Below are 18,984 nucleotides of genomic sequence, written 5' to 3'. Positions count from 1 at the left end.
ACTCTTCTTCTTCCTCTTCACGCTCATCTACGGCCTGATCCAGCACTCTTCGCAGGGCACGCTCCAGGAAGAAAACAAATGGGATAAGGTCGCTGATGGTGCCTTCGGTGCGACTGACTAGGTTTGTCACCTCCTCAAAAGGACGCATGAGCCTACAGGCATTGCGCATGAGCGTCCAGTAACGTGGCAAAAAAATTCCCAGCTCCGCAGAGGCTGTCCTAGCACCCTGGTCATACAAATACTCGTTGACGGCTTTTTCTTGTTGGAGCAGGCGGTCGAACATTAGGAATGTTGAATTCCAACATGTCGGGCTGTCGCAACTCAAGCGCCTCACTGGCATGTTGTTTCGCCGCTGGATATCTGAAAAGTGCGCCATGGCCATGTAGGAACGCCTGAAATGGCCACACACCTTCCTGGCCTGCTTCAGGACGTCCTGTAAGCCAGGGTACTTATGCACAAAGCGTTGTACGATCAGATTACACACATGTGCCATGCACAGCACATGTGTCAACTTGCCCAAATTCAATGCCGCCAACAAATTGCTTCCGTTGTCACACACCATTTTGCCGATCTCCAGTTGGTGCGGAGTCAGCCACTGATCCACCTGTGCGTTCAGGGCGGACAGGAGTGCTTGTCCGGTGTGACTCTCTGCTTTCAGGCAAGTCAACCCCAAGACGGCGTGACACTGCCGTATCCAGGATGTGGAATAGCCCCTGGGGAGCTGGTGGGGTGCCGTTGATGTGGAGTAAGACGCAGCAGCAGAAGAGGACTTAGCTGAGGAGGTTATGGAAGAGGATGGAGTAGGAGGAGTAGAGGAGGTGGCAGCAGGCCTGCCTGCAAGTCGTGGTGGTGTCACCAACTCATCTGCAGAGCCACACATTACATGCTTGGCAGCAGTCAGCAGGTTTACCTAATGCGCAGTGTAGGTGATATACCTGCCCTGACCGTGCTTTGCAGACCAGGTATCAGTGGTCAGATGGACCCTTGCCCCAACACTGTGTGCCAGACAGGCCATTACTTCCTTTTGCACAATCGAGTACAGGTTGGGGATTGCCATTTGTGCAAAGAGATTTCGGCCGGGTACCTTTCACTGCGGGGTCCCAATAGCTACAAATTTTGGGAACGGCTCAGACTCCACCAGCTTGTATGGTAAAAGCTGGCGGGCTAAGAGTTCAGACAAGCCAGCTGTCAGACGCCGGGCAAGGGGGTGACTTTGTGACATTGGCTTCTTACGCTCAAACATGTCCTTGACAGACACCTGACTGTGGGCAGATGAGCAGGAACTGCTCAAGGTGAGAGACGGAGTGGCAGATGGTTGAGAGGGGGCAAGGAGGACAGCAGTGGTTGACGTGGCTGAAGATGCTGGACCAGGAGGAGGATGGCGGCTTTGAGTTTGTGTGCTGCTTGTACTCATGTGTTGATCCCATAGGCGTTTGTGATGTGCGATCATGTGCCTTCGCAAAGCAGTTGTACCTAGGTGGGTGTTGGACTTCCCACGACTCAGTTTCTTTTGGCACAGGTTGCAAATGGCATCGCTGTTGTCATAGGCAGACACACAAAAAAAATGCCACACTGCTGAGCTCTGCAATGACAGCATTCTGGTGGTGGCAACAGCATGCGTTGATTGGCGTGCTGTCTGGCTGACCCCGGGTGCCGATGCATGCTGTCTGACTGTGCCACTAGCTCATTGCGACGACCTCCCCCTGCTTCCAACTCGTCTCCTCCTCTCTGTCTCCCCATCTGAACATTCCCCCTGTTGTTCTTCTCTTCTAGCGGGCACCCACGTGACATCCACGGACACATCGTCATCATCAACCGCTTCACTTGTATCTGACAACTCAGCAAAGGAAGCAGCAGCGGGTACAACATCATCATCATCACACCGTACGTCCATGTGTGTAGTGCTGCCTGACTGAGACATATCCCTGTTATCTACATCCTCTGGCAATAATGGTTGCGCATCACTCATTTCTTCCAACTGATGTGTAAATAACTCCTCTGACATATCAAGTGAAGCGGCTGTGGCGCTAGTGTTGGTGGGCGAGTGGTAACTTGGGAGGTGCCCGAAGTTAAGCTGGAGGAGGATGGTGCGTCAAGGTTCAGAGCGGAAGCTGTAGAAGATTGGGTGACCTGTGTTAGCCAGTCAACTATGTCCTCAGAACTTTCTGAGTTCAGGGTACGTGGCCTCTGAACACTGGGCATTATTCTAGGGCCAAAGGGAATCACAGCACCACGACCACGACGGCCCCTGCGGGGTGGCCTGCCTCTGCCTGTAATTTTTTTTTCGATTAGTTAAGTTGTACTATGCGTGCAAGCTACTGTGACACCAGATATGAGTGGCACTGTGCACTGGCAGAAGTTGGCAGAGTAGACGCTGTAGGCCTGACACACACTTGCAGACAACAGGGTCTGCTGCTGATTGGCTGGAATGTGTCTGCTGACTGTGAGGTACAGGGTCAAAGTTTACTCAATGATGACGAATAGGGGCGGACCGAACATCGCATATGTTCGCCCGCCGTGGTGAACGCGAACAAGCTATGTTCTCCGGGATTTATTCGCCGGCGAACTATTCGGGACCGCTCTGTAGCAGACAAATGTAGCTTTGACCTGAATAAACATACATTAAAAGTGGATCACCACAGAACTTTTAACCTCTTTAGCTTAAAACAGTAAACAGTGCTGAAAACTGAATATTTATTTTTTATCATTCTGTAGTAAAACATTAAAAATGTTCTAATATACTTCTGGTTTCAGTCCCTCAGTCTTTACATGCAGTTAGTGAATGGAAACATTCTTGTGATTCTTCAGTGGTCAAAAATGTCTCTACTTGATTTTTCTTAAAAATTTTTAGCAACTGGAAAACAAAGTACATTTAATGGCTACACAAAACCTCATAATACAATGTGAATAGACCATTTCAATAGAGATCTGTAGTTACATCAGTGGATTTTTACCTACATTACTTATATTGGATATTAAACTTTATTTGTTCAAATTTCATTTCAGACTACAGATAGAGACACTGGAAACTACAGCAGCAATAGTTATAAACTAATTGTGCCCCCAATCAAAGATGGGAAAGAAGGTTTTGTTATCGAATTCTATTCTGGAGTCATCAAAACTGCAATGCTTTTCAAGAACATGAGAAGATCTTATTTTAAATTTGAAGTTGTTGCAACAGATGATTATGGAAAGGGGTTGAGCAGCAAGGCAGATGTAATTGTAAGTACAAGTATATTTCAAGGCAATTCTGTTACCTCCAAAATAAGATTTAAAGTAAGCATTACATCATGTAGGGTAGGTACCCTAAAAGCAAACCTTTCTTGTGAAATTCCAGTCCTCTAATCCTGAGAAAAGCTACTTTTTTTTTTTTTTGCAAATAAGATTTTCAGTGTGCCATGGCACAGTGATTCCGTTTGGTACACCAATCAGTCCACCAGTAATGGGGCTCAGTGCCTCCCTTCTTGTTTAATCAACAGTCCCTGAAATTTCAGAGCCTGTAAAGATGATGCTGGAGAAGACAGATCGACAGAACAGAACAGCCCTGTCCACCACATTGCCAGTTGACAGACTCCCTTGAAAGATCTCTAACTAGAAATATTGTCTATTTTTGACTATGAAACAACTAAATAAATTGTTTGCTTCATTTGTGATACACTTGAAGAAGTAGAATGAGATCAATGCAAGGGACAGCTCCTAGTACCTCTGTTATATATATACAGCTCATGAACAGTGTGGGTTAAAATGGTCATTGTGTTGACATTTATTTCCTGTGGTTTTAGGCTCTCACAGTTACACTAATACAATGTTCTACAGGAGGTACACATAATTAATAATTTTAGGAAATTTACATGGTTTTCAGAATCCAGAACTTCTAAAGTTGTTTTTAAGAAAAGAAAAGACCTGCAGTACCCATTACATGAACCTATAGAACTGACAAAAAGTCACCAGCATTATGCTGAAATAAAAATTCAAGTCTAATGCCCAAATAACTTTCAGACACTGAAATGTGCATGGATTAGGTTGTCATTTGTAAATCTTACACACTTTCAAGATGGGAAAGCTATTATTTCTTTTCAAGTCCAGAGCCTTCAGAATTTCTGAGCTTTTAAATTGAAAAGCAATTTTGTTTTGTACCATGACAGCACATCATATGTTACCTAGATGAGGGCTGCTTGTCAGAGCCATTGATCCCGTTCCAAGGAATTGAGGAGTTCTTGAAGTCCAGCTTCCTAGAGGGAGTTTGAAGTCATTACATATAAAGTTAAAACCTTGAACTAAATATTAAATGTTCTTACTCAGCCCCTTTCATGGAAATAGGTTTAATTTAAAACAAATAAGTTGTGCTCAAAATCAATCCATGATGGGTCTAACGTTTTGTTATAAGAAATTTACTGAAAGTTAATTTCACTCAAAGATAATTTTAATTTCTGAACTTACAAATCCACAAAGCTATGGGCTGTATATTAGAAGCTTTTTATGACTTCATCATGAATACAACTAATAATATAGGAGTTTAACTGTCACTATTTGTAAAGTTATGGATATGTTAAAGAAGTCTGTAGCACAATTAAAAAAAATCATAGGAATTTGGTTGATCTCCACTCAAAGTATTTTGTACTCCTGCTAAATTGACTTGAGATGTAGAGAGATGCAGATTGTACTCTGAGAAGTTCAGTTGCTGAGGTAAACTATGACATACCAAGAGCCTTCTTCATGGGTCCTATTAATTAAATACTTTGCATGGAAAAATAATAATAATAATAATAATAATATATATACAGGGTGGGCCATTTATATGGATACACCTTAATAAAATGGGAATGGTTGGTGATATTAACTTCCTGTTTGTGGCACATTAGTATATGTGAGGGGGGAAACTTTTCAAGATGGGTGGTGACCATGGCGGCCATTTTGAAGTCGGCCATTTTGAATCCAACTTTTGTTTTTTCAATAGGAAGAGGGTCATGTGACACATCAAACTTATTGGTAATTTCACAAGAAAAATAATGGTGTGCTTGGTTTTATCGTAACTTTATTCTTTCATGAGTTATTTACAAGTTTCTCTTTGTTTACAGCCATTGACATGTCGCCGAGGTTAACACGGAGCGGATAGAAATTGTGTTGATGTCTGGTGAACGCAGTAACTGGGTCATTGCAGCAGATTTCAATGCAAGACACCCTACGAGACCACCCATCTCCCATGCTACAGTTAGCAAACTGCTTGCTAAGGCCTCATGCACACGACCGTTGTGTGCATCCGCGGCCGTTGTTCCGTTTTCCGATTTTTTTCGCGGACCCATTGACTTTCAATGGGTCCGTGGAAAAATCGGAAAATGCACCGTTTTGCAGCCGCATCCGTGATCCGTGTTTCCTGTCCGGCAAAAAAATTTCCTATTTTTTTGACGGACAACGGCTCACGGACCCATTCAAGTCAATGGGTCCGTGAAAAAACACGGATGTACACAAGATTGGCATCCGCGTCCGTGGCCGTAGGCTACTTTCACACAGACGGATCCGCAGATCCGTCTGCATAAAAGATTTTTCAGAGCTGAGTTTTCACTTTGTGAACACTCAGATCCGACAGTATATTCTAACACAGAGGCGTTCCCATAGTGATGGGGACGCTTCTAGTTAGAATATACTTTGAACTGTGTACATCACTGCCCCCTGCTGCCTGGCAGCACCCGATCTTTTACAGGGGGCTGTGATCCGCACAATTAACCCCTCAGGTGCTGCACCTGAGGGGCTAATTGTGCATATCAAAGCCCCCTGTAAGAGATCAATTGCTGCCAGGCAGGAGGGGGCACCCCCCCTCCCTCCCCAGTTTTAAATTCATTGGTGGCCAGTGCGGCCCCCCCTCCCTCCCCTGTAGTACTGTAGATTCATTGGTGGCCAGTGGGCCCCCCCTCCCTCCCCTGTAGTACTGTAGATTCATTGGTGGCCAGTGGACCCCCTCCTAATTAAAATCTCCCCCCTATCATTGGTGGCAGCAGAGAGTTCCGATCGGAGTCCCAGTTTAATTGCTGGGGTTCCGATCGGTAACCATGGCAACCAGGACACTACTGCAGTCCTGGTTGCCATGGTTACTTAGCAATTTTTAGAAACATTATACTTACCTGCGAGGCTGTGATGTCTGTGTCCGGCCGGGCGCTCCTCCTACTGGTAAGTGACAGGTCTGTGCTATAAGCAATGCGCCGCACAGACCTTTCACTTACCAGTAGGAGGAGCGCCCGGCCGATCACAGACATCGCAGCTCGCAGGTAAGTATAATGCTTCTAAATATTGCTAAGGAACCATGGCAACCAGGACTGCAGTAGTGTCCTGGTTGCCATGGTTACCGATCGGAGCCCCAGCAATTAAACTGGGACTCCGATCGGAACTCTCCGCTGCCGCCAATGATAGGGGGGGAGATTTTAATTAGGAGGGGGAGGGAGGGGGGGCCCACTGGCCACCAATGAATCTACAGTAATACAGGGGAGGGAGGGGGGCCCACTGGCCACCAATGAATCTACAGTACTACAGGGGAAGGAGGGGGAGCCCACTGGCCACCACTAATTCTACAGTACTACAGGGGAGGGAGGGGGGCCCACTGGCCACCAATGAATCTACAGTAATACTGTAATGACCGGCGTCACGCAAAGGGAGGGAAATAGGAAGGCCCTGTCCAAGGGAGAGGGAAAGGTGGTGACCCCTGACTCACCTTGCGGCTGGCACCTGACTGCCCTAACGTCCCTAGACGGGTTCCTCACCCGTACGCCGATCACGTGCCTAAACCCTGGCTTTCCCTAAGATGAGCCCTATGTAGTGAACGGGGCGGTGGGATCACTAGTCCGCACCACTGACACTAAGAGGAAAACACCAAGGAGAGGACAGACAATACAGACAAACATATAATCCCAGGTGAGCGACAACAGCAGACCACAAAAGCCCAACAGGGATCTGGAGGGTAACGTACTGGAACAACAACCAGGGAACACAGTTACACAGCTCCAGTGGGTCAGTATAGAAGTCCAGTCAGGAAGCTCTATATCTGGCAACCAGAGAAGGTGGGAGAGGGGAATATAAGGAGGTTGGGAGTGCTGGACAAGAAACAGCTGAGGAGAAGGAGCTACGGATCCCTGAGTGAGCCAAAAAGGGTTGCAAGGCAAACCCAAAAAGCTACCATAAAGAAACAGCACAATCTATCTACATAGAGCGCGCAGCCACCCACTGCGACTTCCTGACCCCGGGTATAACGGAGTCAGGCGTGGCTCTTGACACCCTCGTGACAAATACAGGGGAGGGAGGGGGGCCCACTGGCCACCAATGAATCTACAGTACTACAGGGGAGGGAGAGGGGCCCACTGGCCAACAATGAATCTACAGTAATACAGGGGAGGGAGGGGGGCCCACTGGCCACCAATTAATTTAAAACTGGGGAGGGGGGTGCCACCTCCTGCCTGGCAGCACATGATGTCTTACAGGGGGCTATGATACACACAATTAACCCCTCAGGACCTGAGGGGTTAATTGTGCATATCATAGCCCCCTGTAAGAGATCGGGTGCTGCCAGGCAGCAGGGGGCAGTCATGTACACAGTTCAAAGTATATTCTAACTTGAAGCGTCCCCATCACTATGGGAATGCCTCTGTGTTAGAATATACTGTCGGATATGAGTTTTCACGATCTAACTCAAATCCGATGGTATATTCTAACATAAAGGCATTCCCATGGTGATGGGGACGCTTCAAGTTAAAATATACCATCGGATTGGAGAAAACTCAGATCCGTTGGTATAATAGGGACTCCTGACTTTACATTGAAAGTCAATGGGGGACAGATCCGTTTGCAATTGCACCATATTGTGTCAACGTCAAACGGATCCGTCCCCATTGACTTGCATTGTAATTCAGGACGGATCCGTTTTGCTCCGCACGGCCAGGCGGACACCAAAACGACCTTTTTTTTCATGTCCGTGGATCCTCCAAAAATCAAGGAGGACCCACGGACGAAAAAGCGGTCTCGGATCACGGAGCTACGGACCCCGTTTTTGCGGACCTTAAAAAAAAACGGTTGTGTGCATGAGGCCTGAGCTTTGTGAAACTGGTTCAGTGTTGGATTTGCCAAAATGTGGACGCATGAAATCTGTCTCTAATGAAGAAACATCAGTGGCTGTCCTAGCTTTATTCAGCAAGAGCCCACAGCGTAGCACTCGCCGCTTGTCACTGGAGAGTGGCATTAGTCGAAAATCCCTTCGGCGGATATTAGCTACTCACAAATGGCACCCTTACAAACTCCAGCTACTGTAGCATCTCAACAAGGATGACCCAGATCGGCATTTGCAGAATGGGCAAAACAAAAATTGGAACAGGACCCTCAGTTTACGCAGAAGATTTTGTTCAGTGATGAGGCAAACTTTTATGTGAATAGTGAAGTTAACAAACAAAACCACCGCTATTGGTCTGACACTAACCCACATTGGATAGATCCCTCCAAAACTGTTGGAACAAGAAAATTGATGGTATAGTGTGGTATATGGGATACAAAGATAGTGGGGCCATTCTTCATCAATGGAAACTTCAAGGCCACTGGATATGCGAAATTGCTACATGATGATGTGTTTCCCTCCATATGCACTGAAGCTGGCACGTTCCCTGAGTTTTTCCAGCAAGATGGTGCACCACCACATTATGGGTGTCAGGTCAGAGCATTCCTAGATGAACAGTTTCCTGGAAAGTGGATTGGTCGTCGTGGGCCAGTTGAATGGCCCCCAAGGTCTCCCGATCTGACCCCCTTAGACTTTTATCTTTGGGGTCACCTGAAACTACGGATACTGGAAGCTTGTGCTAGCATTTCTCCTGCTGTGTTGCTATCAGTGTGTGAAGAGTGGGAGAAGAGGGTTGCATTGACAATCCAACACAATGGGCAGCACATTGAACACATTTTATAAGTGGTCAGAAACTTGTAAATAACTCATGAAAGAATAAAGTTACGTTAAAACCAAGCACACCATTGTTTTTCTTGTGAAATTCCCAATAAGTTTGATGTGTCACATGACCCTCTTCCTATTGAAAAAACAAAAGTTGGATTCAAAATGTCAAGCTTAAAAATGGCCGCCATAGTCACAACCCATCTTGAAAAGTTTCCCCCCTCACATATACTAATGTGCCACAAACAGGAAGTTAATATCACCAACCATTTCCATTTTATTACGGTGTATCCATATAAATGGCCCACCCTGTATATACCAAATAGGCAGTTTCTGGTAACTAGAGTAAGATATCTTGAATTTTATTGTACTCAGTAGTTAGATATAAAATTAGCAATTTTATGTCACTCTAATAATAGGTAGGATCTTTACCTATAGTTACAATTAAGTATTATATTAAAGGGAATGTGTCATCAGAAAATAACCTATTGCTTAAATTACATTAAAAAAAATAAAAAAAAATACTGCGGTTCCCACACTGGCCACTAAGCCTAATAGCCACTATCTACAATTGTTCTATACAGATCACTTTACTGAAGTTATCTGTGTATCTGTAATTCTGATCCTCCCTATATAATACAACCTCTGTGTATAGATAACACAAGATTATCCATTCGCAATAGGTAATTGTCAAAGTTTATCTATTCTTTACTTGTACAATTACATGCACAGGTCACAAAGCATGCCTAGAAAACTCTCCCATAGAAGTAAATGAGGTCACATCCTGTTGATGGATTATGGTGGCTGCTGTAAAGTAATTTTCTTAACACTTTCTAAATCCTGGAAGAACAGTTCAGGCAAGATGTCCACCCCCATAATCAAGTTCAGGAAACAAAATACAGAAATCTCTAAATCAGAAAATAAAAACACATTAGTAAAAAGTATATGTGTTGCTATCTGGTTTTAAATAGCAGACACAAATTTTGGTGACACGTTTACTTTAAATACTTCAATAAATACAAAACTGTACCTACAAAAATCAGAAAAAAGTTCAATTTTGTTACAGCTTTCCAGTTCAAAAAAATCAAATATCGAAGGGAATAACTGACTTTGCCTCATCGGAGGCCGTACATTTTAATGCTGTACGGAAACGGATCTCTGTACAGCATTAATCGAAAATTTTGAGCAAAGCGACTTCGGATCTAGGATCTGAAGCTCACTTGACTCACCTCTATTGATGACCTGTCCTGAGGATGTCATCGATATTTTAGCACTGTACAACCCGTTTATGATAAAAACATGCCCAATGACTTCTTGTTTTCTTAAGAAGTATTAAATAGGAATATTCTTCAAACACAAATAAAATCTGCAGTCACACTTGTAACAATAAACACATTCACATCAATTAAAAACCACTTAAAAGCATGTGTTTATTCTGTGGCTCTTACTTCCAGCAGTTGTGTTTGGTAAAAGAAACCAGCAAGGCTCCCTCGTTCCCACAGCTCTTAACAGAAATAAGAAATTATTAGATTACAACACTGCCTACAGAAAACCGATAATCATTCAGCACATTTTGTACTAATGGAATAGTCTGCTTGAAGTTCCTCTTGATTTTCTTGTCAATATCTTTTCAGATTTCTGTGGTCAACCAGTTGGATATGCAAGTTATTGTTTCTAATGTTCCTCCTACGGTTATGGAAGAAAATATAGAGGATCTTATAAGGTAACAAAAGGATTTGTCTTCCTATTTACATAACATTTTGCAGCTTTTCTTTATGGTGCAGACAGTGGAGAGAAAAATAATTTAAAGAGATTCGTTAGGAGTTCAGCATGAAAAAAACACCTACAATAGTATGATAAAAGAAATATATCTATGTATTTGAAAAACACTTATTTTGTTTGGGCTACTGCTGTCCTGTCCCTAGCATCACTCACACTACCGTGTTTTCTGTCCACATCTGATCCGCATTTTTTGCGGATTACATACTGACCCGTTCATATCTATGGGGCCAAAAAAAATGTATCCGTGCAGCCATGCCGCTAATTTTGGAATATGTCCAATTATTATTTTTATTGGACAAGAATAGACATTTTGACAGTGAGATCCATGAAAAGTGTGGGTATCTGCATTTTGACCCAACCTCAAAATCGATACTGCCATGTGAGTGTATATATATATATATATATATATATATATATATATATATCTACAGCTATATATATATATATATATAGAAGAAGGAAAGACACCGCAGCACATCCGTAGGTGAAAAAATAGTGGATCTTTATTCACCCAGGTCGCAAGGGTGAATAAAGATCCACTATTTTTTCACCTACGGATGTGCTGCGGTGTCTTTCCTTCTTCTATATCATACACCTTGGTAAGGTGCTTCCACCGCTGGCACCCATCTGTTTAACGTCGGGTGTGCTGCCCTGATTCTACACAGTCTCGTCTATATATATATATATATATATATATATAGCTACAGCTGCCTCTCGCTTCCAAAAACTGCAACATAAACTCCAGATCTGCAGTTTTTTCTGCAAATATATTTTAAACAGGTAGTCAATACGACCTCTCACAAAGCCTAATCATTGGGGCCTAGACCCTAGGACCCCACTTATTCTGACACGTAGAGAGAATCTAAGCTCAAAAAGAAACGATCAATGGGACTAATGTCATAAAATTATACAAACATCTTTATTTATCAAAAATCCATAGTATTGATCGGGTATTAGAAGAAAAGAGAGCACGGTGGAAATACAATACAGAAAATATACATGGGACACATTACCAGACAGCATAGTAATTATCCATCAAAATCATGCAATATGGCCCTAACACTGCACTTCAATGAAAAGAATATACGATCCATATAAGGGAGTTATCCCTCACTATAAGTCCACCTTAATGTTAATAGATAGTACCAAAAGGCCATAGATATCAATAGCTGCCCAAATTGAAGACAAATGACAAGCAGGTGTGCTTTTGAATAGCAAAAACACACATGCTAAATCACACCTATATATATATGGTGTAATAAGTAAAATATAATATCAATATGCACACATGTTTGTCTCTCCAATTCCGCAGCATAAATACACTTCATGCCCTTATATGTCCATTTATACATATAAAACTAACCATAATAGGTCTAAAACATACCCAGGGACATCATTTAAACAGGAAGTCACTAGAACCTCTGACAAAGCCTAATCATTGGGGCCTAGACCATAGGACCCCACTTATTCTGACACGTAGAGAGAGAATCTAGCTAACCTGTTACTGCTAATACAGCCAATTCACGGACAAGCATTGCAGCACCAAATTAGTGAAGAAATAATAAATCCAGCTTTATTGAGTGCATCCATAAAAACTATAACAAACAGAAGAACACTGCTTACATACTTCAACAATATTTGAAAAGCTTAAAGAGGACCTTTCACCGATCCTGATATTGTTATTTAAGTATCATGACATATACAGCAGCGCCCAGGGATCTCACTGCACTTACTATTATCCCTGGGTGCCGCTCCGTTCTCCCGTTATGCCCTCCGATATGTTCGGGGACTTGGTTATAGTAGGCGGAGACTTAGGGGACTTGGTTATAGTAAGCGGAGTCTGCCCTTGTTTTGCTGGGCGTCTCCTTCTCCTAGGCTGTAGCTCTGGCCAATCACAGTGCAGAGCTCACAGCCTGGGAGGTTTTTTTTCTCCAGGGCTGTGAGCTCTGCGCTGCGATTGGCCAGCGCTACAGCCTAGGAGAAGGAGACGCCCAGCTGAACAAGGGCAGACTCCGCCTACTATAACCAAGTCCCCGAACATACCGGAGGACATAACGGGAGAACGGAGCGGCGCCCAGGGATAATAGTAAGTGCAGTGAGATCCCTGGGCGCCACTGTATATGTCATGATACTTAGTTCACAATGTCAGGATCGGTGAAAGGTCCTCTTTAAGTAGTGTCTCTTTTGTCTGTGATTGATTTTATATATGAGCTCAATAAAGTCTGAGTATTTTTTTTTATATATACAATATATGCTGGAGTTTTTTTCTACCCCACTAATGACTTATTTACACGTCAGTGTTTTGGTTAGTGTTCTCCATCAGTGATTTTGAGGCCAAACCAGGTGCGTCTCTAAAGACAGAACTGGTGCAGATCTTTAACTTATACCTTATCTCTGTGTAGTTCCAATCCTGGTTTTGGCTCACAATCACTGATGGATAACATTGACCAAAATACTGACATGTGAATAAGGCATTATTCTGATGAAGGAATTAATTGCTGTGCATGAGCCCTGGAAACTTTCTGTGACTCTCAAATCATTTTAGTGGACAGTGACTGCACACATTCACCTTACTGCCTATTGGTATGAAAACCTTTAAAATTTTCAGCAAGATATCATATCTACAACCACAACAACCAATGCTTACCTAATTTTCCCCAAGTTTCAGCACTGGGAATTTGCAACCATCTCTTTCAACTTCACAATGCAGGGTGAAAGTACTTATAATTAGAGATGAGAGAATCGAAGTTGACAAAGTGGAATTTGATCCGAATTTCAGTAAAAATTTGATTTGCAACGAATGCAAATTTTCTTGCGCTTTGTGGTAACAAATTGCAATTTTTCCTAAAATGGCGACTACACATGTGAGGACATGGGGCAAGGAACTCTGGTAAGGTGGGATGACCCATAATGCCATGCATGCAGCCAATCAGCAGCCAGCCAGCGCTGTGATGTCACAGCCCTTTAAATACGGTGGCCATCTTGGATTCAGACATGCAGGGACAGATGTGAGAAAGCGATAGGGACAGCAATAGGAAAAACCTCATTGTGACCCAAAACAAACTGAAAAAACGATTTATAAGTGCTGGGAAAAGATAAGGAGGAATCATTTCACAGCATCTTAGTGCAGGGAGAGACATCAGAAGGTGCTACGGACAGTGCCGGAAAAGTGATCTACAAATGCAGTGAAAGATTGGGGATCCAAATAGCCATTATACAGCTCTGGCATTCCAGCAATTTGTTCTTGGGGTGCAAGTGCTACAGTATGTTGAAAAGCCTTTAGTGGCTTATATCTGTGGAAAAAGAAAAATATACACACAGTTTACTTCTGTAGTTATATGTGGTGGAAGCGTTTAATGGCGTATTTCAGTACAAATCGAAAAATATATTCTCAGTTCACTTCTGCAGCTATATGTGGTGAAAGCTTTTAGTGGCGTATTTCATTACAAATAGAAAAATATATTCTCAGTTCACTTCTGCAGCTATATGATGTGAAAGCATTTAGTGGTGTATTTCAGTAGAAAAAGAAAAAAATAGATATACGCAGATCACTGTTGCAGTTATTTGCGGTAAAATCGTTTAGTGGCCTATTTCAGTACAAAAAGAAAAATATATTCTCGGTTCACTTCTGCAGTTATATGTGGTGAAATCATTTAGTGGCCTATTTCAGTACAAAAATAAAAAATATATGCGCACTTCACTGTTGCAGTTATTTGTGGTGAAAGACTTTAGTGGCATATTTCAGTACAAAAATAAAAATATATTCTCATTTCACTTCTGCAGTTATATGTGTTGAAAGAGTTTAGTGGCCTATTTCAGTGCAAAAAGAGAAATATATACACACTTTACTGTTGCAGTTATTTGTGGCTAAAGCATTTAGTGGCCTATTTCAGTACAAAAATAAAAATATATACACACTTCACTGTTAGAGTTATTTGTGGTAAACGTACAGAAAGAAATATATTTGTCGCTTTTAGGGGAGTTTTAATTTGCTTTTAATTTATTTTGTTTAGCTAAAAGTATGTCAGACAGAGAAGTGCCAGGCCATGCACAGAGGATTGGAAGAGGCCTGAATGTTTCTGGTGCAGGCACAGGTCGCAGCAAAGTAAGGGGGTGCTGCAGCAGGAGTCGCAGCGAGAGGACTGAGCTCCTGGGGTCATCTAGTGGTCGTGTCTTGACCAGCGGTTCTTGATTAGTTAACTCGGTCTTCAACTTCATCCCAAGTGACATCAGACACCCTCAGCTAACAGTCGGTGGGTTCGTCAGACACAACCCTTAGTTGGCATGGCCCGGGAGTAGGCCCTGTGCCCTCATCTGTCCTCAACCTGCCTCTGTACTTTCCTTCAGTAGGCAGTGAAGTAGTGATTAGGAGAGTGGCGTGGAAACTGGTGTTGCGAGCGGTCAGGTTCCTGACCCAGAGACGGTTGAGGAGGACATCAGTGACGTGCAGACAGTACTCGATAATGATGATGTAGCTGATCGCACTTGGGAGCTGGGTGACAAAGGGGCTTCATTTATTTTAAAAAAAATTTCTTTATATAATAATGTATTATAAAATCCGGTATCTCCATGATAAATCTGCAGCGTTGGGGCCCTGTGTGGCTTCTACACACTTTCAAAATAATCCTTTAGCGGGGCAAATAGATGCCGGGACGCTCCATAACCTTCCCAGGAGCTTCTGTCGGGAGCAGAGGTTCATTTCTGAGACGTCTGTATAGTGCTGGGGAAGTCCGAAGACCCTCTTCATCTCCATGCACCACAGGATGTCCTCCTTCCCAACCACGATGACTGGGAACTCGTGATGTTTTTCCTGATGAAGAGACCAGAGCTGGTAGTTATGGTTTGAATCTTGATAAACATTGTGACTCTTCCGGGCTCCAAGCAATCTTAAAGCTTTGTCTTCTCATTGTCTGTAGCTACTAGAGGAGGTCTGTTCATGTCAGGCAGGTTCCCCCAAAAGTATCTAGCTCGATGAGCAGCCGATACCGCATTTGCATCAATCTTGACAGGATTCGTCTGCAGGTGGAGAGATATTGTTTTTTTGAATGCTTTCTCCATCACAACCACGTCATTGAATAACCAGAAGACTGGCCGTTTCTCTACTGTCTTAGGCAGCACTTAATTTTTTTTATTACATTTATTAACTTTTTTATATAAAATGGAAGCAAAACTTGATTAAAATTATAAGAAACTAAAGTTAAATTTGCCAATATATTATCCCAATCTTCTAGTGGAAATTCCTGGACAATCAATTTGCCAAGCCTCCTGATGCGGCCGCCACCTCCAGACTCTGTCATTGAGCCACTCTGTGGTCTCCTCATGCTGCTTCCACCTCACCGCTATGTAATAGGTCCACTCTGTGGACTTCCCATGCTGTTCCCACCCTCCCCACTTCATGACTGGTCCACTATTTGGGCTTTCAGCCAGGGCTGACATCATCATTTATTTGACCATTCTTCTGATCTGTCAGAAGGAAGGAAAAATGAGATGCACAACGGATCTTGTCTGTGTAGCAGCTGTAAGGCCTGTATTGTTCCATCAGAATTGGCTTATGATTTGGTAGCGAAAAGCAGGAGTTAGTACAAAACACAGAAGACATGCAAACATTCCATTCACGTGTCTTCTCTGTTTTAGAATGACTCCTGTTTTTTGGCATTAGCAATACTGATGGATTATTGAGCAAATGCTGACCCAGTGAATGCTTATGCTCCACAGACAGGATACTTTTTTTGTGGGTTATTGTTCTGACAGATGAGAGGAAGGGCAAATTAATCAGTGACATCAACACAAACTTACTCCACTTTGTCAGGGGGCTCTACTTGTATAAGAATTTAATAGAACAGGTTCTGTAGACATCTATGTGGAATCAGCTGACGACGAGTTCATACTTAAGTTATTTGGTCAGTTTTGGCCCGTGATTGCCCAAATAAGTAAAGTGTGCAGTGATTCTAAGAGTGACCCCTGTCATCTGCATGTCATACAGACTCACAGTATTATTTCACTACCAAAGCACACTCCCTATGCGTGATACTGCAAGGCATAGTGTTCTACACCACTATAAAGGCTTTCTGCCCCAAATATATTTTGATCGAACCAAATTTTTCCCAGAAAATTCAGCAAACCCGCAAATCAAATTTTTAAGAATTTCGCTCATCTCTACTTATAATACTATGTAAGACCAGAATGACTGTTCTACAAAAAGAAATTTTGGATCAACTTTGAGCAGTTATGTAGTAATAGGAAAATGAGCGGGCACTCAAACACTTGGCAACCAGATTGACATGTGCAGAAAATATTTATTAAAGCCCCATAAAATACAAGTAATAAAATTTATAAGAACAATGTAGCAATAGTATACAACATTATAGTCACATATATTATGGTAGATATGATCGACACTATATTCATAAGACTCAATAGTGTCGATAAATTCAATAATATATATCTCACCAAAAAACTTCAAGTATATGCTGTTATTTGGGAAAGAGAGGGTATTATCTTCTAGCACTCTATCCCAATTTGGGAAACTGAATGTCACTGAAAATGTTGTAGGTGTATTCACTAGGAGCACAACATGTTCATAAAGTGTCCACAGGAATCCTGATAATGTGAAAAGTCTCTTATAGCATATCCTTTTAAGCTCAATATGAGCTTTGGATTGAAGAAAACTTTCGATCACTGAGGAAGGGAGAGTGAATCTACCCGTAACGCGTATGGTGAAACAAGTGATGTACCTGCATTGAAAAGCCTCCGATAATATTGTATGGCCATACAGAAGAAAATCTCTACAGTAAAGGATTAACTATTCTTATCGTCGAAAGCTGCACCAAAGGAAATTGCAGAATAGAGTGGCAACTCCCGCGATCTTTGGAACTCCCGCGAAATTTAAACCAGCTTGCTGTATGGAGCGACTGAATAAGCCGGCAAATATTTAAAGCTCCATTGAAGCAATAGGGAGACAGCAGACGCTAGAAGGTAAGCCAAACATCGATTTAAAGTTTTCTTCAATCCAAAGCTCATATCGAGCTTAAAAGGATATGCTATAAGAGACTTTTCACATTATCAGGATTCCTGTGGACACTTTATGAACATGTTGCGCTCCCAGTGAATACACCTACAACATTTTCAGTGACATTCAGTTTCCCAAATTGGGATAGAGTGCTAGAAGATAATACCCCCTCTTTCCCAAATAACAGCATATACTTGAAGTTTTTTGGTGAGATATATATTATTGAATTTATCGACACTATTGAGTCATATGAATATAGTGTCGATCATATCTACCACAATATATGTGACTGTAATGTTGTATATTATTGCTACATTGTTCTTATAAATTTTATTACTTGTATTTTATGGGGATTTAATAAATATTTTCTGCACATGTCAATCTGGTTGCCAAGTGTATGAGTGCTCGCTCATTTTCCTATTACTACATTTGCCTTTAAAGAGGGTGGGGTGATTCCCTCTATATGAGCTTGCAGCACCATACCTTAACTACTTGCTAGTGAGCCACCACAACCTGCCACTATTTTTTGAGCAGTTATGACTGGCCAAACATATCATTAAAATGAGAGGTAAGATTGTTGTAGAAAGAAGCGAGTGGTTGATATTGAAATTTAGAAGAGAATATCGAAGATCACCTTTAAAACAAAGCTGACTTCCATTTTCATAATCTATGGACCCCATAATTGATAAGCTTCATGATTAGAGATGAGCGAATCAAAGCTGGCGAAGTGAAATTCCATCCAAATTTCGGGAAAAATTTGATTCGCACTGAAGCCGAATTTCCTCATGCTTCATGATAACAAATCACATTTTTTTCTAAAATGGCTGCCAATCAGCAGCCGGCAAGCCCTGTGATGTCACAACCCTATAAATAGCCTCAGCAATCTTGGATTCTGCCATTTACCAGTGTACCAGTGCAGGGAGAGACGTCAGCAGGTGCTAGGGACAGTGGTAGGAAAAACTTCATTGTGCTAAAAAAAACGATTTACAAGTGCAGGGAAAGATTATTCAAGGTGTAGGGAAAGGATAGGAAGGAATCATTCCACAGCATTTATGTTGAACAGGGTTCAGTAGGGGAGGTTACATGCTGGGTAAAAGGAACAATCCTATTACACCTTGCTGCACTGACTGGGGACCCAAATTGCCATTATACAGCTCTGTCATTCCAGCAAACAGTTCTTATTAGGGTGCAAGTGCTGTTTGATATAGCCATTAACAGGGTTTATTTAAAGTAAATATATCTACATCTTATTTGCCCTTGTGCGGTGCAGTTATATGTTCTA

At 42.4% G+C, this 18,984-nt stretch overlaps 1 protein-coding gene across 1 annotated transcript in view; it reads left to right on the top strand.

Moving 5' to 3' along the window:
• PCDH15 (protocadherin related 15) overlaps window positions 1-18,984 on the top strand; it is a 1,608,479-nt gene that overhangs the window by 1,332,275 nt on the left and 257,220 nt on the right. The window contains exons 26-27 of the mRNA XM_040438316.1: window positions 3,007-3,222; window positions 10,546-10,634. Of these exons, the coding sequence (XP_040294250.1) occupies window positions 3,007-3,222; window positions 10,546-10,634 (305 nt within the window). The remainder of the gene's footprint in view (window positions 1-3,006; window positions 3,223-10,545; window positions 10,635-18,984) is intronic.

Source organism: Bufo bufo, chromosome 6 (genome assembly GCF_905171765.1).
Source record: "Bufo bufo chromosome 6, aBufBuf1.1, whole genome shotgun sequence".
In the NCBI taxonomy this organism is placed as follows: domain Eukaryota; kingdom Metazoa; phylum Chordata; class Amphibia; order Anura; family Bufonidae; genus Bufo; species Bufo bufo.
Note: the sequence above shows the minus strand (reverse complement) of the source record. Positions and strands in the feature narration are given on the sequence as shown.